This window comes from Pelophylax lessonae (assembly GCF_965119305.1).
Source record: "Pelophylax lessonae genome assembly, chromosome: 5".
Taxonomy (NCBI): domain Eukaryota; kingdom Metazoa; phylum Chordata; class Amphibia; order Anura; family Ranidae; genus Pelophylax; species Pelophylax lessonae.
In genome coordinates, this window is record NC_138772.1 from 33,969,208 (window position 1) to 33,994,822 (window position 25,615).

At 42.4% G+C, this 25,615-nt stretch overlaps 1 protein-coding gene across 2 annotated transcripts in view; it reads left to right on the plus strand.

Moving 5' to 3' along the window:
- CRHR2 (corticotropin releasing hormone receptor 2) overlaps window positions 1-25,615 on the plus strand; it is a 512,276-nt gene that overhangs the window by 418,017 nt on the left and 68,644 nt on the right. For both annotated transcript variants that reach the window (XM_082259069.1, XM_082259070.1), the window contains 2 exons: window positions 2,854-2,971; window positions 15,297-15,450. In XM_082259069.1, the coding sequence (XP_082115195.1) occupies window positions 2,854-2,971; window positions 15,297-15,450 (272 nt within the window). The remainder of the gene's footprint in view (window positions 1-2,853; window positions 2,972-15,296; window positions 15,451-25,615) is intronic.

A 25,615-nucleotide genomic window follows, 5' to 3' on the forward strand; every position in this document is an offset into this window, starting at 1 on the left:
TTCTTTTTATCTTTGAGTAATGTTGTTGATTGCCCAGCTGTTTTTTTTTTTTGACAGCTTCAATTGCAGGTGTTCTATCAGATTACTGCTACCCATCAGAAGTGACGTTCCGACCTAAAAAATACTTACTGCGCATGCGCTATGCATTAGTTCCAGTGAGCTATGCGTTCCAAACACTTCATGATCTGACGGGTAACGGTAATCTGATAGAACACAGACTTCAGTTTACACTTCAGCTGTCAAGAGGGGATTCTCACTGATAGCTGAATGAGTTATTGGTTGTTAAGGACGCGGCATCCCCACTCCTTGATAACCGATAATTGCCAGCCTTTTTTTTTTTACATTTCAGCTGTCAGTGGGGGAATCCCACTGTCAGCTGAAAGAGCCGAGCCTGAAAGTATCAGTTTCAGGTACCAGAGCATTTGCACGAATACCGATGTTGTTGATGTATACTAGTAAGGGGACACACTGGATGCCTTTGCTGCCATTGTGCTATGAGCTGGGCATCCACTGTGCCCCCAAGTGCCTTTAAGGAGGGTTGGGCTACCTCCAGGCTCACCTGCCCCCTATCAATCCATTAGAGTACATGTGCTTCCACTGTGGAGACTTTCACAAATTTACAGGAGTTAGGACTGCAGGTAATACAGGGTGCCGTGAAGTGGCCCTGCAGCTTACACATGCATTTGCAAATATGTGCTAACTCAACCCCTGTCTTTAACGCATACTGTTAGACAGGTTAATTCGGTTGGTAAGCAAACTGGTTGGCAAATTAAGCTGGGAATTTTTTCAGCTTTTCTCTCTTGCTCCTGAACGTGCCCATTCACACACAGAGCTGCGGCTCGCCCCCCCCCCCCCCCATTGGCTGAGGCTGTCAATCACAGCCAGTGAGCCAATGAGGAGAGAGAGAAGGCAGGGCCAAGCTACGGCTCTGTGTGTGAGTGGACACGCTCGGGAGCAAGCCTGCTCAGGTGCCCCTACAGCAAGCTGCATTCTATGGGGGCACTCGGCAGGAGGAAGGGGTGTGGAGTGCTGGAGGTGGACCCGAGAAGAGGAGGATCCAGGCTGCTCTGTGCAAAACCAACTGCACAGAGGAGGTAATTATAACATGTTTGTTTTTTGTTTTGTTTTTTAAAAACAACAAGCCTTAAATATTACTTTAAGGCTCCTTTCACACTTGTGTGACTTGTCCTGCGACTTGGAACTGCAAGGTCGCATGACAAGTTGTGTAACCCATGATTTCCAATAAGTACCATTCATATCTGTGCGACTTCAACTCGCAGCGACTTCAAAGTAGTTTCTGAACTACTTTGCTCCAACTTTTATGCGACTTGAGGTCCATAGACCTCAAGAGTTCACAGGTATTGCTTCAAGTCCAGTGGTTGGCGGTAGCGGCAGGCACCGTGATTGACATTGGATCTACTTGTTTTTTTTATAAAGGACTTGTCAAAAACGTGTTGTGTTATTATCAATTTTTTTTTTTTGGTGAATGAGTAGAGGTACTCATTCACGTGGGGGGGGCAGGATCTTGAGGGCCCTCATGATACATTCGATTCAGATAAGTCATCCCCCCCATACCCCCACAACCACCGGGCCAGGGTTGTGGGGAAGAGGACCACATGTTAATAGGGATAAGGTGCTTGGGGGAGTGTAGAGCCATCCCTGCCCTAAAGCACCCCCCAATGTTGAGGGCATGTGGTCTGGTATGGTTCAGGTTCAGGGGTGGGCTTGCTTGCCCCCCCCCCATTTTCCTGGCCTGCATGCTCGGATAAGAGTCTGATATGGATTTTGGGGGGGACCGCATGCCATTTTCTTTTCATTTTGACGTGGGGTTCCCCTTAAAATCTCTTTTTTGAATTTTTATTTGCCGGCAATTCTGTTTACATTTAGCTGTCAGCGGGGAAGCCCTATCACAGCTGATGAGTCATCGGTTGTTAAGGACACAACAGCCGGCTTTCCAGTCTGCTCCTTAACAACCAGCACAGAATTCACACAGAATTTGAATTGTTCCAAACATTTGGAAAATTTGGATTAGTTGGAAAATTAATAAACGAAATGAAATGAATTCCTAAACGAATCAACGAAACAAAATTAGTAACACAACAAATCTATCCAAAACAAAACAATTTTTTCCATTCTGCACATGTCTAAATGAGGCCACTCACTTCATTGGGTATATGTAAGGGTTTACAACCACTTTAAATCTGCTGCTACATCTAACACCCCCTCCCCCTAGAGCCGCCCTTCTCAATCATTTCAACACAGAGGAACCCTTAAAATAAATTTCTGGTCTCGGGGAACCCCTGCGAAAAATTAAAAATCTACAACTCATCATGACACATTAGTGTGACAGTCAGTGGGAAGAATGCTCCTTACTCTTGTCATCATTGGGAAGAATTACCCCCCTTACAGACAGCTAAAAGGAACAATGGTGTCATTGGGAACTTATCTGAGAGGCAGAAATTGCCCATTGCTCAAGGAACCCCTAGAAACCTCAGGAGGAACCCTAGTTGAGAAACCTTGCCCTTGACCGACAATGCAAATCTGTCCCCTGTGCTCCTTCATCCAGAGTGGGGGCGCTCTAATACAGGCTTACCGACCAGATCACCAGGTGAAAACTGAGGGAAAAAAGACTAAAAAATAAGAAAACGAATGCAGCCACCACATATAATGATTGGTAAGCTGCAATATAATGAACTTTTTGTTTTGTGTTTATTGCTGCTTTTATTGTTTGATCATTCTCTAAGGTTGATGTTTTCTAAGCTTCTACCAGACAGATTGTTTTGATGTTTCCTATTCCGACACTATAAAAGTATAATTTCTGCTTTATCTGACTTTCGTCTTTATTGTTTCCAGGAGTATAAGATGCCTTCGGAACATTATTCATTGGAATTTAATCACAACATTTATCCTCCGGAATATCATGTGGTTCCTCCTCCAGATGATTGATCATAACATTCATGAGAAAAATGAGGTATGACAATTCTGTATGCGTAACTGCCATTGCATTGGACTGCCATGGACGAAGCAATATAACAATGAATCAGCCCAAGTATATGTAAACCTTATTGTTAACTTTTGGATGGAGGTGTTGGATGGATGGGTGATTGGATGAATGAACAAATAAAACCAGTTAGGTTATTTTTTGCTGTCTGTGTCCTACTGGAGAGATTTCCTTTCACTTCCTCTCTTGGAGACGTTATAGGACGTTTTATAGGAAATTAGAGGACATCTCCCCAAAGTAAGAGAAATTCCCAGCTTAGTTGTCACTAAAAGATTTGTCCCCATTGGAAGTTTTCCCTTCACTTCTTGTCTTGGTGACAACTCTAAAAATGTAATATGTTTAAAGATAAAAAAAATAACCCAGCTTTTGCTGCAATAGTCATCTTCAATCCAAAGATTGTACTTTTTTTCTGCCACTAGATGTCCTCAGTTTGATGGCCAGCAACATTGAGCCCAATTTCTCTGAGCCCAGGTCATCCTGGACATGCCCCCAGCCTAGGACTGGGCAGTGAAAGGAGAAGCAGAACAGTGATGATCCTATTTCTCTGTTACCTTGCTTTCTCCTCCCATTTTTTTCCTAGCACATGATCGGGTAATTGTCTACCAAGGTATGTTTATAAACGTCCTGTTATTCAAAGGTTTAAAGCAGGGGTCCTCAAACTACGGCCCGCGGGCCGCATGCGGACCCGGCCCGCCGACGGGATCGGCATAGGGCTGACTGTCGGTCACTCACTGAAACTGTAATATGCTTCAGAAAAGGGTGGACCCGGGGCGCAGAGCACTGCGCCCTAGCCCACCCATTTTTGTGACAATAGCGAATGAAAATTCGCTATTGACACATGGATCCTCCTCCTGGCCAATCAGATTGGCCAAAAGGCGAACCCATGCCATTGGCCGAGGAGGAGGCGGGAGGACTCACGGAGACGCGGGGGACTGAGGAGAAGCTGCCCGCCACTGCAGGTAAGTGCACTGGTCTCTCTGGCAGTCTCTGCACGCTGGTCGCTTTGCATTGAAAGGGGACACGCTCTGGTCACTCTGACATTGAAAGGGGGCATGCTGTGGTTGCTTTGCATTGAAAGGGGGCACGCTGTGGTCACTCTGGCATTGAAAGTGGGCACGCTGTGGTCACTCTGGCATTGAAAGGGGGCACGCTGTGGTCACTCTGGCATTGAAAGTGGGTACGCTGTGGTCACTCTGGCATTGAAAGTGGGCACACTGTGGTCACTCTGGCATTGAAAGGGGGCACGCTGTGGTAACTCTGGCATTGAAAGGGGGCATGCTGTGGTCACTTTGGCATTGAAAGGGGGCACGCTGTGGTCACTCTGGCATTGAAAGGGGGCACGCTGTGGTCACTCTGGCATTGAGAGGGGGCATGCTGTGGTCACTTTGGCATTGAAAGGGGGCACGCTGTGGTCACTCTTGCATTGAGAGGGGGCACGCTGTGGTCATATATATATAAATAAAACAATAAATATTGTATTTTTTTTTGTGCACTACAAATAAAATATGCGCATTGGAATTTGTTCATATTTTTTTTTTTCAAACTATAGTCCGGCCCCCAACAGTGTCTGAGGGACCGTGAACTGGCCCCCTGTTTAAAAAGTTTGAGGACCCCTGGTTTAAAGCAAGCTCATAGAAGGGTCTATGCCCCTTCCATGCTGGCAGAACCCACAGTGGTTTCCAGGTTCTTCCATTCTTCCAGGGAGCCCTCGACCATGGCAAATGGCTGCACAATAGAGAGCAGGAGGTGTTTGGGAAACAAGTTTGGTGCAAAGGAACTCAAGTGTCCTGCACAAAGCCCTAACCCCAACCTTACTGAACATCTTTGGGATGAGGTACAGCTCTGATTGCAATCCAACATCAGTAGCTGACCTTACAAAAGATATTTTGGTTAAATGGGTACAAATTCCCCAAAAAAACCACCACAATCTTATGGAAAGCCTTCTTAAAAAGATGGAGGCTGTTTTAGCCTCAAAGGGGGCCAACTCTATATTAATGACCGTGATTTTGGAATGGGTTGTCTAACAAGCTCATATAACAGGGTTTCTCAACCTAGGTTCCTCTAGAGGTCGTTAGGTGTTCCTTGAGCAATGAGCAGCATGATAAGTTCCCACTGACAACAATGATCTGTTTAGCTATCTGTAATGACCACAAGTGTGAGGAGCATTCTTCCCACTAACCATCTGTTACGAACCTGATCTGAGGCTGAAATGCAGAGAGGGCTTTCCTTGCGGCTGAGTGTGATACACCCCTAAGGATGGAACAGGAGATGTAGCGCCCAAAGAAGCACTGGTTGCCAACAGGGTCAGTGGAGTAGACCGGTGGTCACCTAAAGAATGCTGGGCAGAATTCTATTGGGAGTCTTCAGATGGACTGGACAACTAGTGCAGCCAGGAAACAGGTGAAGAAGCAGGCTGAGGGTCAAACACAGTTAATCAGTGCGAGGGCACAGGCAGATAGCGGGAACAGGAACTTTAACCAAGGTCACAACAGGAAGGCGGGTAGAAGGCAATGGCAGAGTCCGTGAAACAAGCTGAGGTCATATACTGGAGAGCAGGCAGATAGGTAACAAGTCCGTAGGCCAAGTCGAAGTCATACACTGTAAAGCCAAACTGGAGCAAGGTAGGTGAGACAAGCCAAGGGTTAGAGCCAGCAGAGGAGAGCAGACAGGTCAGGCACAAGCTGAGTCAAAACAGAAAATCCAAGGTAGGTTAGCAGATGCTCAGGACACAGGAAGGCCGACGACAATCCAGCAACTTGATGGGCTGAGCAGAGGTCTTATATAGGCCAGCAAATGGACGTATCTATGGCGTCATGCGTGTGCCAATTCACATGAGCAATCGCAAACACACGGTACAGTGAACCTGCGTATGCCCATTCACCAATCTCCAGCCAGTGCGCACGCACGCATGAATGCGCCTGATGTGCCCATCATGAGTACTGGCGGAAATGCCAGTCTCACCACAGCCATTACTCTGACACCATCACAATAATGTATCATGAGTTGTAGATTTCTAGCAAGGGACCCTTGAGACCAGAAAGACATTACAAGGGTTCCTCTGTGTTGAAAAGGTTGAGAAAGGCTGCCATATAAGCCCTGTACACACGTACCGATCGTCGGCCGAACGATCGGCCGTCTTTTGTCCGAGGGCTGTCTTGTCTGTTGAAAAGTGCAAAAGACTGCACACGAATTTTGTCGGCCAACAACAGCCGACTGCAGAAGTGATGTCATGTGATGGTTAACTTTCCTTGTCTTTTTTCTTTTCTGAGCATGCCCAGTCTTGCAAATCTGCTGTCTGTCGGCAGAAATCTGTACTGACTGGCGAACAATCGGCCGTTCTGGTGTTGGCCAACAAAAATTTTAATGCTTGAACGACAATGCGCTGTCGGCTGTCGGAAGCATCATACTAACAAGCCTACAATCGGCCGATCGGTCGTCGGCCGAATATTTACGGCCGACAATCGGTACGTGTGTACGGGGCAATAGGTTTGATGATCAGGTTTGCACCAACTTCTGACCAATCAGTGTAGCATGTGGCAATGATGTCACTATAAAATCTTAATTGAAATGTGTGGCATATGGCATGGACACTCTTATAGTTTCTACTTTTTATCTTTTATAGATTTTGCTTTGCCTGAACATGTTTTCTTTTCTCTACTTAATAGACCTCATATGGCCTTGAACAAAATCTTTGAAAGGCCCGAGAACTGGGTGTCTTTTGTATTGTACACCTGAGGTCAGATCCATCATTTCTGTAATCCTCATTATTCTCAGCCTTCAGTCTCCGTCTTAGTCACCTCTACTTACTGAATCAGCGTGGGTTTGTTCAACAATACATTTCTCCGCACTTCTGATACATGCATCTCCAACATTGGTGGGCTCATATGTGGCTTTTGTTCAGATGATAGAATAGATAAAGGACTAAGAACAGATAAATGGTCTTTACAAAACGAAGTTAGTTTGGTAGAAAGAAAAGAAACGTTAATTGATTTTGTATTTTAGTTGTGGGTAAAAGGATGAAAACAAGCGGACTAGCCCGGGCTATAGGGCTAAATTAAAAAAAATTAATTTAAAGTGATCTTAAACCAAAAATGACAAATATTGCAGCTCACCAATCCTTAAATGTAATGGCTGCATTCGTTTTTGGCTGTACAAACAAATGGCTACTGCCCCCACCTATAACTGGCCTTTGCAGCAAGAAACACATGGAAGGGCGACGCATGAAAAACAAAAAAGAAAATTCACAGCTCAACTTACCATCCAGCCATTCGTTTTAGTCTTTTTTGTCTTTATTTTAACCCGGTGACTTTGCCCGTACCACACTACCTGTCTTATAAACTCATTTTCGAATAACGAACAATCAGCTGTGAGAGCAAAAGGTTTTGCCATCATGTAACGACTGAATTTTGATCGATAAATCATTCAAATGGACATAAGCAAATCCGTTTTTTGTTTGTTTTTGTCACATTTGCTTAGTGCAAACAGTTCAGACGAGAAACACATTAACCTTTCAATTTATATTTCGTTCGGCAGAAATTTTCCAAGCACGTCCTTCGTTTTTTTTGGCTCAAAAACGTCACAACCGATTACTGATTTATGCCAATTTAAACTGTCTGAAAAATGAACGAACTGTCCAAATGACAGATTTTCTGGAAGGAGAAAAGAGCTAGACGAGGGGGGGGGTATTCCCAGTTACCAGGGTTAGTCCACTGAGTCTTCTTCTGGGGTGGGACCTGGGGAGATGTAGCAGCCTTGCTTGTTGGTGTTGGACGAGTCCTGAAGACCCGAGGAAGTTGGTAACTTCTTGTGGGAGCTGGAGGCTGCTCTGCGACGTGTTCCCTCAGCTGTAGGTGCATTCAGCAAAAGGTGGAGATCCAGGGCCGGTGCTAGACTATTTTACGCCCTAGGCAAGACCAGCTACTCGCGCTCCCCCCCTCAAAAAAAAATAAAACAAAAAAAGGAAGGGTTTAAAAACTCCTCTATGTCATATTCAGTGACCCTGATCTGATGGTTCCTCCATGTAATTCTTTCATACCCAGTGACCCCCATATTTCTCCACGTCACACACCCGGGGACCCTGATGTCCCCCAAGTCACACCCAGGGACCCTAATGTTTTCCCATGTCACATTCTGGGACCCCAATATTCCTCCACGTCGTACTGTCATACCCACTGACCATGGGGACCACACCTGGGGACCATGATGTTCCTCCATGTCAACAATTCCTCATTACACACCTGGTGACCCCGAACCCCTGTTACACTCGTGACCCCTATCCCCCATGTCATACCTTTTTGACTCTGATTCCCCATGGCACACCTGGTGACCCCAATTCTCTTTCACACCAGGGATCCTCCATGTCACACCCAGGGACCCTGATCCCCTGTTCTGGGGACACTCACTGGGCAGGAGAGTGGCCCGCACTCTGCCCCCCTTCACTGTGATCCTGCTAAATTCCTTCTCCCAGGACACTCCTCTCCTGGACCACAGTGCTCACCACAGCTCCAACTGTCTCCTGGTGGAGGAGGAAGCAGCAGTCAGAGAGCTCTGCACATCCTTCATCACCAACCTTCTCAGACCATTCCGTTACCTCGTCGCCTCTGCTCAACAAAAGGTGCCGCCCTCCAGTGCCGAGCTCCGGCTCAGGTTCAGCTCTCCTCCGCTCCCTCCTTAATACTGACCCAGGGAAATGAACGGCTGCCCACCAGCTCAGTGTAGAGAATCACTTCCTGCCTGGGGTTAAGGCCGCTCAGCTCCAGATGAAGAGGATCATTATGCAGGCAGCACTCCGGTGGGCTCCCTTCCTGCCTCTTGGGCCCCCCCCCAACAATGGTGGAAATCCAGGGCCTGGTAGTTCCGCCATTGCCCCAGACACCTGGCATCTTCCTCTGTCCCTTCTTCCTCCCCCACTGCCGCACCTCCCCTCAGCTCCCAAGGATCATTCATGATGGAGAGAGAATGCTGACTTGTGGCTGCGCCCCTAAGTGGCAATGCGCCCCAGGTGGCTGCCTACTTTGCCTAGTGGAAGCACCGCCCCTGTGGAGATCTTAAAGCATATCCTGTAGAACCTCTGCCAATTTAGGTTGATAGGAAGATCCCTTGTAGGTAAAAAGGATGGAAAAGGGAAAATGGCAGGGATAAGTGATGCGATGTTGTTGCAAGATTTGTACATGGGGCTACATGGCTTTCCGTTTGGCAAGTGTTATCTGGGAGAAATCCTGGAACATCTGGGAACGGTGACCCTGAAACACCAGTGGGTCTTTATTGCAGGAGGCCATCATCAATTGTTCCTTGGTGCGGAAGAAGTGAAGTTTTGTCACATATGACTAGTGCAAACAGTTCGGACGAAGAAACAAATTTTCCAAACACGTACTTCGCTTTTTTGGCTCAAAAACGTCACAACCGATTACTGATTTATGCCAATTTTAACTGTCTGAAAAATGAACGAACTGTCCAAATGACAGATTTTCTGGAAGGAGAAAAGAGCTAGACGAGGGGGGGATTATTCCCAGTTACCAGGGTTAGTCCACTGAGTCTTCTTCTGGGGCGGGACCTGGGGAGATGTAGCAGCCTCGCTTGTTGGTGTTGGATGAGTCCTAAAGACCCAATGAAGTTGGTAACTTCTTGTGGGAGCTGGAGGCTGCTCTGCGAAGTGTTCCCTCAGCTGTAGGTGCATTCAGCAAAAGGTGGAGATCTTAAAGCGTATCCTGGAGAACCTCTGCCAATTTAGGTTGATAGGAAGATCCCTTGTAGGTGAAACGGACGGAAAGGGGAAAATGGCAGTGATAAGTGATGCGATGTTGTTGCAATATTTATAGATGGGGCTTCATGGCTTTCCTTTTGGCAAGTGTTATCTGGGAGAGATCCTGGAACATCTGGGAACGGTGACCCTGAAACACCAGTGGGTCTTTATTGCAGGAGGCCATCATCAATTGTTCCTTGGTGCAGAAGAAGTGACGTTTTGTCACATATGACTAGTGCAAACAGTTCGGATGAAGAAACATATTAATCTTTCAATTTATATTTCGTTCGGCAGAAATTTTCCAAACACGCCCTTTGCTTTTTTGGCTCAAAAACGTCACAAACGATTACTGATTTATGCCAATTTTAACTGTCTGAAAAATGAACAAACTGTCCTAATTTTCTCTAGATTTTCTGGATGGAGAAGAGCTAGACAACAGGGGGGGGTAAGTATCCTCAGTTACCAGGATTAGAGAGCAAGTCCACGGAGTCGTCTTCTGGGGTGGGACCTGGGGAGATGTAGAAGCCTCGCTTGTTGGTGTTGGACGAGTCCTGAAGACCCAAGGAAGTTGGTAACTTCTTGTGGGAACTGGAGGCTGCTCTGCAACATGTTCCCTCGGCTGTCGGTGCATTCGGCAAATGGTGGGGAATGGATCTTGAAGCGGGGCCTGTAGAACCTCTGCCCATTTAGGTTGATAGGAAGATCCCTTGTAGGTGAAACGGACAGAGTGATGTGATGTTGTTGCAAGATTTGTAGATGGGGCTTCATGGCTTTCCGTTTTTTTCCGCAAGTGTTATTTAGTAGAGATCCTAGAACATCTGGGAACGGTGACCCTGGAACACCAGTGGGTCTTTATTGCAGGAGGCCATCATCAATTGTTCCTTGGTGCTGAAGAAATGGAGTTTTACCACAATATCTCGTGGTGGGACATCTTCAGATCATGGTGCCAGGGATTTGTGAATTCTGTCCATTTCAAGCCTCTCTATTGAGAGAGTAAGTTCATGAAAGAGTGCGGTAATCAGGGGAGGACTGGGCGAGGGGGCAGGGGGGAAATTGCCCCCCAGGCCACTCTGATGCCCTGTAAAAAGGCTGCACTGCTTCTGCCACAGACATGCCCTGAGGATTCCTGTAGAAGAGAAGTAAAAAGTCCCCACTGCTGACCTACTGAGTACTGGATGAAGACAAGGACAGAGCGCAGGCCTCCCCCCAGCATGGATGGTGTAAGCTGTGTCTGAGCAGAGGCGGTTCCATACCCCACTGGAGACTCTCCTCCACCAGGCAGCCCCGACCAGCTGTCTCAGCTCCCCCCAACTGACCAGGTCGGGAACCCAGATTCGGCCGGTGAGTAGAGAGTACCTGGAGTGGGGCTTCAGCCTGGAATGGGGGTCAGTAGGAGGCCGGGAAGAGGGAGGGTGCGAGGGTGGCCGAGTCGCTGCAATAGGCCTCTGGATTGTACTTGGCCCCCTGGGCTTGAAAGTTGCCAGTCAGCCCCTGGCGGTAATGGTAGATTGGAGATCTATTCCTGTCTCTGGTATGCCGCAAATACGGATGTTGGAGCTTCTGGCTCTATTTTCAAAGTCCTCCACGCGTGTCTGCAGGGCTAAGTTCTCCTCACGGATGATCTCTAGTTCCTCGGCATGGGAACCAGTAAGGAGCTCTTGCTCATCCATCCTTTGTTCTAACACTGAAGTGCGGTGCCACACTTCACGTGTTAATTTTTCTGTAATGGTGTCTGAGGTTTTCTTAAGGGCCCTTGTGAACATTTTCTCTAACTGATATAGCAGGTCTGGTTGTGGAGTATCTGATTGGAAAGCTAGGGAGTGATGTGGAAGTCTGTGTCTGTCTCACCATCGCCCTCAGCTGCTGCAGCGGGGAACCGGGTGTTCTGTGGAGTTTGTGGCGCGCGTGGGGCTGAGGGCAGAGAAGATGGAGGTGCAGCCATCTTGGAAGATGTCCTGGCCATGCCATCCTAGATACAGTAGATCTTGGCTTACTTTTAGGTTTTACTCCGTTGTAAACTATCGCAGGTGGATGCTTTGGTTCCTGTCTACGTGCTAAGTCAACGGGTGAAGATGTGCGGCTCGGCAGTATTTGATGGTATTTGATCACCTCTGACATTTTTTTTTTTTTTGCAATGTACAAATAAACGTACAATTTTGAAAAAAAAAAAAAATACAATATTTTTCACTTTCTGCTATAAAACATATCCAAAATAAAATTTTTTTAAATCAAATTACTTTATGATTTTATGTATTCTGCTACGTTTTTGGTAAAAAAAAAAAAAAAAAAAACCCAATGAGCGTATATTGATTGGTTTGCGCAAAAGTTATACAACTATGGGATATATACTTGAATTTCTATTTTTTAAAACATGCCGGCCTGTACTCCCAGTATGTACTCAGTTTACTGACACTGGGTGCCGATCAACTGGAAGACAGAGGACATTTTATTGTAAAGAAGAAGTACAGTGGGGGGCAGCTTCAGATTGGAGGTAATTATTGCAGCCAGAGTGACATTTATGATTAATTTAATTTAAAAAAAAACAAACCTGTCCTTCAGACAACAGTAGAGCATACCAATACACTTTTTAAAATAAAACATTTATCCAGGTATGCATTTTTGCATAAATGTGGTGACTTTACTTTGTTTCCATTATGACTGATTTGTGTGAATGATAAACCTTTTCCAGCCATACATGGGAGACGAAAGGCTTTTTTAAATTTAAATAGGACGTTTTTTGTACAATGGTCTTTTGTAGATGTTATTTCATTTGGGCAATTTAGGAGTAAAATGAAAAATGCAGTTTCCATTTCTTTACAATTGTTGTAGTTTACTTTCCATTAGACTGTTGCGGTCCGATAGATGGGTTTGTTGTTGTGGTTTTTTTTTTTTTTCTTACACAGGGGAATTTTGTAGCCATTTCTTGATAGTTGACACTAGAAATAAAAGTTATTATTATTACTACTACTATTAATAATAATGATGATGATGATAATAATAGTAATAATACCATCATTGGTAATGTTATTAATGTTGTAATCATAATAATAATACTACCATCATTGGTAAAGTTATTAATGCTGTAGTTTATTTTATTTTTAATAATTGACACTAGAAATAAAAGTTATTATTATTATTATTATTATTATTATTATTATTAATAATAATAATAATAATAATAATAATAATAATATCCTCATTGGTATTTTGGTAAGAATGTTGTAATACATTTTAATTTTGCATTAGACTCCTGTAGTCTTATAGACAGTTGTTTTTTTTTTTTTTTTTCTTATACCAGGGAACTTTGTAGCCATTTCTTGATAGTGAACACAAGAAATAAAAGTTGTTACTATTATTATTATTATTATTATTATTATTATTATTATTATTATTATTATCATCATTGGTAATGTTATCAAAGTTGTAGTTTATTTTTAACTTTGCCTTTGATTGTTGTAGTCAAATAGACAGGTTTTTTTCTTCTTTTTTTTATAAACAGGGTAATTTTATAGCCATTTCTTAGTCGATGACACTAGAAATAACAGTTATTATTAATATTATTAGTACTACTATTATTAATAATAATAATAATGCCATATATGGTAATGTTATTAATGCTGTAATAATAATAATACCATCATTGGTAATGGTTTTAATGCTGTAGTTTATTTTTAATTTTGCATTAGATTGTTGTAGTCCAATAGACAGGTGTTTTTTTTCTTTTTTTTTTTATAAACAGGGTAATTTTATAGCCATTTCTTAGTCGATGACACTAGAAATAACAGTTATTATTAATATTAGTATTATTACTACTATTATTATTATTATTAATAATAATAATAATAATAATAGTAATGCCATATATAATAATGTTATTAATGCTGTAATAATAATAATAATACCATCATTGGTAATGGTATTAATGCTGTAGTTTATTTTTAATATTGCATTAGATTGTTGTAGTCTGATAGACAGGTTTGTTGTTGTTTTTTTTGTGGGTTTTTTTTTTTTTTCCTTTGAGGGGAATTTTGTAGTCTTTTTTTTTTATAGTTGACACTAGAAATAAAAGTTATTATTAATAATAATAATATCATCATTGGTATTTTGGTAATATTGTTGTAACACATTTTAATTTTGCATTAGACTTCTGTAGTCTTATAGACAGGTGTGTTGTTTTTTTTTTTTTTTTTTCTTATACAAAGGAACTTTGTAGACATTTCTTGATAGTGGACACAAGAAATAAAAGTTGTTAATATTATTATTTTTATTAATAATAATAATAATAATAATAATAATAATATTGGTAATAAAAATGTAAAAAAAAATAATACTATCATCATTGGTAATGTTATCAAAGTTGTAGTTTATTTTTAATTTTGCATTAGATTGTTGTAGTCCAATAGACAGGTTTTTTTTTCTTTTTTTTTATAAACAGGGTAATTTTATAGCCATTTCTTAGTCGATGACACTAGAAATAACAGTTATTATTAATAATATTATTACTACTATTATTATTATTATTAATAATAATAATAATGCCATATATGGTAATGTTATTAATGCTGTAATAATAATAATAATAATAATAATACCATCATTGGTAATGGTATTAATGCTGCAGTTTATTTTTAATATTGCATTAGATTGTTGTAGTCTGTTGTTTTTTTTTGTGTTTTTTTTTTTTTTTTCCTTTGAGGGGAATTTTGTAGTCTTTTTCTTAATAGTTGACACTAGAAATAAAAGTTATTATTAATAATAATAATAATAATAATAATATCATCATTGGTATTTTGGTAATATTGTTGTAACACATTTTAATTTTGCATTAGACTTCTGTAGTCTTATAGACAGGTGTGTTGTTTTTTTTTTTTTCTTCTTATACAAAGGAACTTTGTAGACATTTCTTGATAGTGGACACAAGAAATAAAAGTTGTTAATATTATCATTATTATTATTATTAAAATAATAATAATAGTAATAACAATTAAAAAAAATAATACTATCATCATTGGTAATGTTATCAAAGTTGTTGTTTATTTTTAATTTTGCATTAGATTGTTGTAGTCCAATAGACAGGTGTTTTTTTTCTAAACAAGGGGATTTTGTAGCCATTTCTTAGTAGATGACACTAGAAATAACAGTTATTATTATTAATAATAATAATAAAAATAATATCATCATTGGTATTGTTAGTAATGCTGTAGTTTATTTTTTATTTTGTATTATACTGTTGTAGTCCCCACCAGTCCACCTCATCCAATCAGAGAAAACTTTGCATTCATTCAGAAAATGTATAGCATTCTCTGAATGGCACCCGTGCCGAGCGGCCAACCTCCTGTGTTCATAGTGCAGCAGGCCGGACGCTCCGCATGGGACCAGGGAGCTATTGGATCTTACTGGAATACTACATATAACATACCGATGCTTGGAATTAATCTTCAACATTATTTTACAGAAGCAAAAAAAAAAAGCCATAAAAACCCTGAAAAAGGAATACTGACCCCCAAATCATTATAGTTACAGTCTAAATGCAACTCCTGTCTTGTCTTCCAGATCTGGTGTCGATGTATCACAACAATTTACAATTACTTTGTGGTAACCAACTTCTTCTGGATGTTTGTGGAAGGCTGCTACCTCCATACCGCCATAGTGATGACCTACTCCACAGACAAGCTGCGCAAATGGGTCTTCCTCTTCATTGGATGGTGTAAGCCTCTTCCTTACATTTTTAAATTGATTGTAGGGATTATCTAAAAAACATGAGTGGGTGGTTGTAAACCCTTACATATACTCAATGAAGGGACTATCCTCACATGATACACAGAGATGAAACAAATCCTCTTTACATAAGTTGTTCTTGTTTATCTGCAGCCCTCTTATCTCTTCAGCCTTCTAAATCACACAGATCAAAGACTTCTTCCCAGCTTCAGCAGGCAGGGGAGCTAGAATCTGACATTGCACACTGCACAGCATAGAGCATAGAGTGTAATCTGGGACCTGAGTGGAGGGAATGGACATGCCCCCCTCTACACAATCTCATAGGGAAACGTGGATAGCTGATGCTGTGTGCTGGGGGGGGGGGGGGGGGGATTCTCTCGAGATTCTGTGGTGTTGGTATAACCTGTCAGAAGTTACTAATGCAGACGGTAGAGGTATATATATATATATATATATATATATATATATATATATATATATATTAGTGATCGACCGATATTGTTTTTTTAATACCGATACTGATATTTTGGTCATTAGATATCGGTATCGGCCGATATCTGCTGATATTTTCGGACATTAAAAATTTTTCTTTTTTTTTTTTTTAGGTACTCCTTGTGGAGGGATCTGGGGGTCTAAAAGACCCCAAACTCCTCCTCGCCACTGAAAAGCATTCAAAACGCCAAGTTTGGCTGTTTTGAATGCTGTCAGTTTTTTTAATTCGGCGCCGCCAGTACCCGGAAGTGATTTTGTGACATCACTTCCGGGTTTTTTACATGGAGACCCAATCAGAGCCGAATGCGGCTTTGATCGGGTCTTCTCTTTCGGCGGTGGCGGAGGTAGGATGGGAGACTCAGGCGAGCCGCGGAATCCGGCAGGAGGGGGGGACATCCCCTCCCGCTCCTTGTAATAACAGCCGTGCGGCTTCTCAGCCGCATCGGTTGTCATTACAAGTCAGCCGACCGTCGGCTATGGACGCCGGTACCGGGGTAATGCCTCTAGCTGCAGGCATCACTCCGGTACATGCACTTTCCGAAATATCTGCAAATCCAAACGCTGATACAGATATATCGGGAAAAGTGCATATCGGCACCCGATATATCGGTGTTGCCTATAATCGATCGATCTCTAATATAAATATATATACAAACCCGATTCCAAAATAGTTGGGACACTGTACAAATTGTGAATAAAAACAGAATGCAATGATGTGGAAGATTCAAATTTCAATATTTTATTCAGAATACAACATAGGTGACAATCAAATATTTAAACTGAGAAAATGTATAATTTTAAGGGAAAAATAAGTTAATTTTAAATTTCATGGCATCAACACATCTCAAAAAAGTTGGGACAAGGCCATGTTTATCACTGTGTGGCATCCCCTCTTCTTTTTATAACAGTCTGCAAACGTCTGGAGACTGAGGAGACAAGTTGCTCAAGTTTAGGAATAGGAATGTTGTCCCATTCTTGTCTAATACAGGCTTCTAGTTGCTCAACTGCCTTAGGTCTTCCCTGTCGCATCTTCCTCTTTATGATGCGCCAAATGTTTTCTATGGGTGAAAGATCTGGACTGCAGGCTGGCCATTTCAGTACCCGGATCCTTCTTCTATGCAGCCATGATGTTGTAATTGATGCAGTATGTGGTCTGGCATTGTCATGTTGGAAAATGCAAGGTCTTCCCTGAAAGAGACGACGTCTGGATGGGAGCATATGTTGTTCTAGAACTTGGATATACCTTTCAGCATTGATGGAGCCTTTCCAGATGTGTAAGCTGCCCATGCCACACGCACTCATGCAACCCCATACCATCAGAGATGCAGGCTTCTGAACTGAGCGCTGAGAACAACTTGGGTTGTCCTTGTCCTCTTTAGTCTGGATGACATGGCGTCCCAGTTTTCCAAAAAGAACTTCAAATTTTGATTAGTCTGACCACAGAACAGTTTTCCACTTTGCCACAGACCATTTTAAATGAGCCTTGGCCCAGAGAAAACGCCTGCGCTTCTGGATCATATTTAGATTTGGCTTCTTTTTTGGCCTATAGAGTTTTAGCCGGCAACGGCGAATGGCACGGTGGATTGTGTTCACCGACAATGTTTTCTGGAAGTATTCCTGAGCCCATGTTGTGATTTCCATTACAGTAACATTCCTGTATGTGATGCAGTGTCGTCTAAGGGCCCGAAGATCACCGCCATCCAGTATGGTTTTCCGGCCTTGACCCTTACGCACAGAGATTGTTCCAGATTCTCTGAATCTTTGGATGAAATTATGCACTGTAGATGATGATAACTCTAAACTCTTTGCAATTTTTCTCTGAGAAACTCCTTTCTGATATTTCTCCACTATTTTTCGCGGCAGCATTGGGGGAATTGGTGATCCTCTGCCCATCCTGACTTCTGAGAGACACTGCCACTCTGAGAGGCTCTTTTTATACCCAATCGTGTTGCCAATTGACCTAATAAGTTGCAGATTGGCCCTCCAGCTGTTCCTTATATGTACATTTAACTTTTCCGGCCTCTTATTGTTACCTGTCCCAACTTTTTTGGAATGTGTAACTCTCATGAAATCCAAAATGTGCCAATATTTGGCATGACATTTCAAAATGTCTCACTTTCAACATTTAATATGTTATCTATATTATATTGTGAATAAAATATATGTTTATGAGATTTGTAAATTAGTCCATTCCTTTTTTACTCACAATTTGTACAGTGTCCCAACTTTTTTGGAATCGGGCTTGTATATATATATATATATACTTATATAGATAAATACTTATGCTCTGCTAAGTACAAGAGCGCGCAGTGATGTAATCAATTAATGAATTTAAAACAATCCTTGTGTCTAAAGTAGTAATAAAAGGGCAAAAAAAGAAGAAAGAACAGCTGCAACCATTACACTTGTGACCTCCAACACTAGAATAAAACAATAATATATAAGGGAAAAAAAAATGGTGTGCTTGTTCATAAAAAAAAATCTGCCTATGTGCTTGAAACAATTAACCACTGCTGGACCGGAAGATTTTCCCCCTTAATGACCAGGCCATTTTTTGCGATTCGGCACTGCATTAGTTTATCTTACAATTGCACGGTCGTGCGTTGCTGTACCCAAATTAAATTGATGTCCTTTTTTTCCCCACAAATAGAGCTTTCATTTTCGTGTCATTGATTACCTGTGTGATTTTAATTTTTTGCACTATAAACAAAAAAAAAAAAAACACAATTCTGGAAAAAAAACAATATTTTTCACATTCTGCTATATAACATTCCCCAAAAAAAAATTAAAAATCTAATTTTTTTATCATTTTAGGCCAATTTGTATTCTGCTACATATTTTTGGTAAAAAAAAAATCCTAATAAGCGTATTTTGATTGGTTTGCACAAAAGTTATTGCGTCTACTAACTCATTTTTATTTATTTATTTATTTTTTACTAGTAATGGCTGCGATCAGCGTTTTTTTGCGGAATTGCAACATTACAGCGGACAGATCGGACCCCTAACTGACATTTTTGATACTTTTGGGGGGACCAGTGACATTACTACTGTAATCAGTGCTAAAAATATGCACTGTTAGGGTCCTTTCACATGGTCCGTTCCATTTTTTCCTCCGCTCAGTAACTTTTTTTTTTTTAAATGGACATGGATGCACTTTTGGAGGGTTCGTTCCGTTTGACCATTTATCATCCCATACGTTTGCTAATGATAAACGGAGATAATGTATGTCAATGGGATTGCGGATGTTATACGGACATAATGTATGTCAATGAGATTGCGGATGTTATATAGACATAATGTAAGTCAATGGGATTGCGGATGTCAACGGATGACACCGCGGACATCCGTTTTTGCGTCCGTTCCGTTTTTTTAAAAGGAAGAAAAATAGGGTTCTCTTCCATTCCAAAAAACGGAACAGAACTGAAAGGAGGCAAATCGAATGTCAGCGGATGGTCATCCGCTGACATCCGCAATCCCATTGACATGCATTATGTCCGCAAATCATCCGCAAAGGGATGAGAGAAAAAACAGACATACGGACCGCCCGTGTGAAAGGACCCTTACTGTAATAATGACACTGGCAGGGAAGGGGTTAACCCAGGGGCGATCAAAGGGTTAAGTGTGAGCCTATGGGGTGTTTTCTAACTGTGGGGGGGGGGTGATCATTCCAGGGGAAAAACCCATTTTGTCTTAAGTCTCACTGATTGTATATTTTATATGATTTATAAATTGTTATATTTCCATAAAAAAATGTAGACAAAATATTATATTCTTTATATGTTGGAGTGGGGGGGGGGGGCACATGTTTATTTTTTTGAGCAGCTCAGAGTTCAGCTTACAGCTACAGATTTTTAAAATACAGGAAAAAATAAATTTTTGACTGAAGTTTACAATTAATACATGATAAAACCAAACACAGAATACATTTACAGGTCTGCCTGAAGATTTAAATAGCATTCCCCTTTAACTACATTATTTAGGAAAGCAGTTTTATCCTATTCATTTACTTTTTAATATCCCAAAATGGACAGCGTCCAAATTGCTTCTCTATAATTGAACTCGACCGGCACCTTCAAGAATGAGCGCATTTCAAAAATACATTAAGCACTTTGCTATCATTTTTCATTCTCTGAAATTATTTTATTGGCTGCTGAATGCAGTGATTATGGATTCTGGAGAAATGAAGCCCAACCAATTTTATTTTGATTTTTTTTCCCTGTATTTGTTACAAACACCATTTTAAATCTGCAGTGTGGATGATATTCTCAGGGAATTATTGGTACTTAAAGAAGGGGTCTAACTGAAATATGCCCTTAAAATAGTACCAGTGGCGTCACTAGGGGGGGCCAGAGGGGGCCATGGCCCCACCAAAATTAGTCTGTGCCCCCCATGTGCCCCCCCAATTTATGTGCACAACAACAGTCATGGATTCTTATTCTGCGCTGCGCGCAGCGCCAGTGATTGGTGGGAAGCCAGGCAGCTGCAAGGAGAGAGAGTAGAGCTGTCAAAATGTAGCTCTGATGTCGGGGATGGGCGGAACTGATATGCGGGACCCGCCCCCTTTGTCAGCCAGCCCATGCACAGAGACAAACAGCGGACGTTACATTGCTGGGGAGGAAGGAGACGGGGTGGGACTGATTGTAACTACTGTATGTGGACACAGCAGTGTATAATTCAGGTTTATTATACATGCTGTGGGTACACATACAGTAGTTATAGTACAAAGCCCACAACAGTAATATCAGTCTGTATATGCAGTAATGCATGCTTGTTATACTCATTGTGGAACCTAAGAGGTTAATCCTCTGCATTGTGTAAAAAGGCTGTTTGATCCTGTCTTCTCTGAGCCTCCCCTTCTTCCACTGTCCCCAACCCATCTCCTGATAGAATAGAGCTTTGGGGGCACTCTGCACAATCTCAGTTTGGTGTGTATTTCTAGAGAGATTTTTTTTTATTTTTTGGGAGAGTGCATGTGATCAGCACAAGGCCAATCAGCACTGTCAAGACAGAGGGTAAGGGGTCTGGCAGCCTCACAGGACATTCAGAGGAGAATGAAAACTCCTCCTACAAGTTTTACCCAGACAATGATAAAAATCACAAGACTGCTATGTACTGCTGATGAGAAAAGGTATTTAGCAGTTTATATTTGCTAAAATAATTGCATTTCCATGTTTGGTGTACTGTGGGAGAACAGACATAGTGAATGCAGGTTCCTGGGTTTAGTAACACCAGGAGAGGACTGGACCAGGGGGGAAATGCCCCCTGGGCCGCTCTGATGTCCTGTAAAAAGGATGCACCGCTTCTGCCACAGACATGCCTGAAGGATTCCTGGTGAAGAGAAATAAAAAGACTCTACCACTGACCTACTGAGTGTGAGATGAAGACAAGGAAAGAGTGCAGGCCCCCCCCAGCATGGATGGTGTGAACTGTGTCTGAGCAGAGGCCGGTTCCATGCCCCACCTGAGACTCTCCTCCCCTGGCCAGACACAACCGAGCTGCCCCAGCTCCCCCCAACCGTCCCCTGGCCAGGTTGGGAACCCGGATTCAGCCGGTGAGTAGAGAGTACCTGGAGCAGGGCTTCAGCTTGGAATAAAGAGTCAGGAGGAGGATGGGAAGAGGGAGAGTGAGGCCGAGTCGCTGCACCATGGGCCTCCGGTTTCTACTTGCCCCCTGGGCCGAAAGTTGCCAGTCTGCCCCTGAGTAACACCTTAAATTTAAAAAAAAATCAGAGCATGCCAGTTATTAGTGGTGAAATGGCAGATGGCGCCATTAAAAAATAAATCCCAATCCCAAAATATCACCAGCATACCGAAAAAAATACAGGACACTTATTGGCGCCAAAAGACAATGGGGTTGATTTACTAAAACCGGACAGTGCAAAAGCTGATGCAGCTTTGCATAGAAACCAATCAGCTTCCAGTTTTTTTTTTATTTTTAGCTTTTTTGAACAAGCTGAAGTTAGAAGCTGATTGGCTGCCACAGCTGCACCCAATTTTGCACTCCCCAGATTAAGTAAATCCACCTCAATGTTTCAAGGCCAATAAGGACCTCCTCTTTCGGTAGCAGGGACATCAGGTCACTACTGTCTGAGAAAAATATCCTTAATGGCTATGAAACATACATTTTTTGGTTGAACATGGTATGCTGGTGACATCTTAGATTGTTCCTGTATATTTGACTCCATGCCTAAAATACATTATATAGCCAAAAGTTTGAGAACGCCTAATCAAACCATCACACGTATATAAGCTTGTGGACATCCCATTCCAAAATCTTGACATCTATTATATTATCTGAACGAGAGCCACATAGGAGCCCACCACTGTTGTAGATGAATGCATCAGAAGTGCAGAGAAATGTATTATTGAACAAACCCACGCTGATTGAGTAAGTAGAGGTAACTAAAACAGAATCGAAGGCTGAGAATAATGAGGATTACAGAAATGATCGATCTGACCTCAGGTGTACAACACAAAAGACACCCAGTTCTCGGGCCTTTGAAGGATTTGTTGAAGTCCATTAGAGGTCTATTAGGTAGAGAAGAGAAAAAAGGCAAAGCAGAAATCCATAAAAGATAAAATCCTTGTGGAAACTATAAGAGTGTCCATGCTATATGTCACCTATTTCAATTAGGTCTTCACAGTGACATCATTGCCAAATGCTACACTGATTGGCCAAACCAAAAATTGGTGGAAACCTGATAATTAAACTTATATGAGCTTGTTGGACATCCCATTCCAAAATCTTGGCCGGTAATGCAGAGTAGGCACCACTGCAAGGCTAAATCAGCCTCCACCTTTCTGGGAAGACCAGTTGAGGTCTATTAGTTAGAAGAGAGAAAACGTGTTCAGGCACAGATATAAAAAAGTGGAAAGTATAAGTGTGCCCATGCCATATGACACGTATTTTAATTAGGACTTCACAGTGATACCAATGCCACATGCTATACAAGTTTTGCCGCTGGTCTCCCTCCCCCTCACCAGGTAATGCCCACCATGTGGAACGTCGGAGCCCAGGCAGTAAGACGGGGGGGGGGGGCGCCTAGGGGGTGCACTTGTGTGGGGTCATTAGAAAGTCGGCAGTTGGCTTGTGGAGTGTACAATCTTTGCTGCCACTGCCGTAAGCCTTATAGCAATGGCAATGAAAAGGAACATCTCTTTTTCACGTATCAGAAATTTGGGGATATGCTGTCAGGTTATTTCTTGCTGTACAGTTCATATTCCTATCGCACACCTTCCTGGTTTGTAGGCACCTGTATACTGGGTGCTGAAGTGATCACCAGCTGGCCACTGGATCAGTTAAAAGTAAATACATATTCGCGAGCACACCAAGGATCTTGCAAAAGCAGTCCAAAAACTTTATTCCAGAGAAAATGACATCAAAAAAATATATAGTGCGAAGTTTCGGAGCCACGCAGGACCACTTCGTCATCACATGCCTGAAGAAGGGGTCCTGCATGGCTCCGAAACGTTGCACTATATATTTTTTGATGTGATCTTCTCTGGAATAAAGTTTTTGGACTGCTTTTACAAGATCCTTGGTGTGCTGGCGAATATGTATTTACAGGTTATTTGTTGCTGTCTGTCTCATTTTACTTCCTGTCTTGGAAATGCAACAGGAAGTGAGAGGGAAATCCCTCAAAGGGAACTCCAATCTTCTCCAATCACTTGGCTGTGGAGGGGCCAGGTGCGGCCAGCTCAGGCTCTCAGTATCTCCCTGAGAGGCTGATCCGGTGCCAGTCCAGGCATCTGGGCAGACCTAAACCATATTGTCGCGATCTTGCCTGAGCCTGGCCTGACTCTCGACGTCAGCCGACATTTGCACCTCTATGATTGACAGGAGAAGTACTGCCAAACAAGCTTTGGCTATACTTCTCCTTTAAACAGGAGAAACAAAGAGGATTAAAGAACTAAGGCATTTAACCCCCCCCCCCCCCCCCAAGCCCCCCTCCAATCCCCCCATCATACATACCTTTTAACTTAACCTTCTCATTAACTTACATAGGATTCACAGGGTACATTTCCCAGGTTGGTAGAGCAACTCTTCCTCTATAGTAACTTCTCTTTACGATGGTACTATTCAACATAAGGGTTGATTTACTAAAGTTGTAAGAGTGCACAATCTGGTGAAGCTCTGCATAGAAACCAATCAGCTTCCAGGATGTTTGTCAAAGTGTAATTGAACAAGCTGAAGTTAGAAGCAGATTGGCTATCATGCACAGCTGCACCAGATTTTGCACTCTCCAGATTTATTAAATAAACCCCATAGTCTCCATCACAAGTGATGCATTTGCTCCATCGATAAACCCAACTCCCATGTACTGAGAGCAAATGTAATGGCAACCTAAACATTTTCCTGTGGGGATCAAGAACGTATTCTGATTCCTCTTTGAAAAAAATGTAGGTGTACACTGTTGTGCCCACAGCCCCTTTACCTCATCTGTGTCATCATATTGTTGTGCTGACCACCGGCTCTTGAACTTCTTGGGCCTTGGGGAAGAGATCTGACACCATTCCATGGACTGGTTCTTCTTTTCCAGATCAAAAAGTTACGCCTACATTTCATCCCCTGTCACCAGATTGGCTAAGTTCCTGTTTTCTTTGGGTTCAAATGCTTGCAGCAGATCAGAGCAGGCTTTTATCCTTTTGGCCTTCAAATCTGGTGTCAACTACCAAGGTACTTACTTTGCACACATTTCCTGAAAACCTAAGTCTTCTATCATCTTCTGAATGGCATTGTGACCTCTGTCCAGTTGTGTGGTCGCAGTTGAAGGTCTTCAACTGCGTAGTTTGTCTTCATTCCTGGTTTCGCTTCTTTAATCTTCTTCAATCATTTGTGAACACTTCTGTTGTCAATGGTGTCATCTCCATAAACATTCTGTAGCCTTCTGTGGAGGTCAGACTGCCTGCACCCCTCCTTCATCAAGAGCTCAATGACGGCACTTTGCTTCTGCTTGGAATCTCTTATTTACCTGCAGTAAAAAAGGAGGAGATACTGTAGAGCAGTGGTCTCTAAACTGCACCCCATGGGCTAAATGTGGCCTCTTGCTTGCCTTTATCTGGCTTTTGAGGGACCATTCTATCCACTGACACCAATGGTGGGTCACTATTTCTTCCACTAATACCAATGATCAGGCACTATTCCTCCCACTGACTCCAACAATGGAGCACTATTCCTCTCACTAAAACTAATGATAGGACACTATTCCTTCCACTGACACCAGTGTTGGGGGCACCATTGCTCCCACAGATACTAACAATGGGGCACCATTCCTCCCACTGATATTAATGATGGGGGCACTATTCCTCCCACTGATATTAATGATGGGGCACTATTCCTCTTATTGTCACCAATGATGGGGCACTATTCCTCCCACTGATATCAATGATGAGGCATTAATCCTCCTATTGTCACCAATGATGGGGCACTATTCTTCCCAGTGATGGGGCACTATTCCTTCTGCGCTAACACCAGTGTTGGAGTGTTAAGTGGGGTACACACTAGGAGAAAATCTGCCGAAAATTCCCGTCCGAGGTAAGATCGTATGATTTTCGGCTAGTGTGTACACAACTTTCAGCAGCTGATGCCGACATTTTCAACTAAAAAACAGAAGGACAAACACCAAAATTTTCATCGTCCGTCCTCAGCACAACCAATTTTCG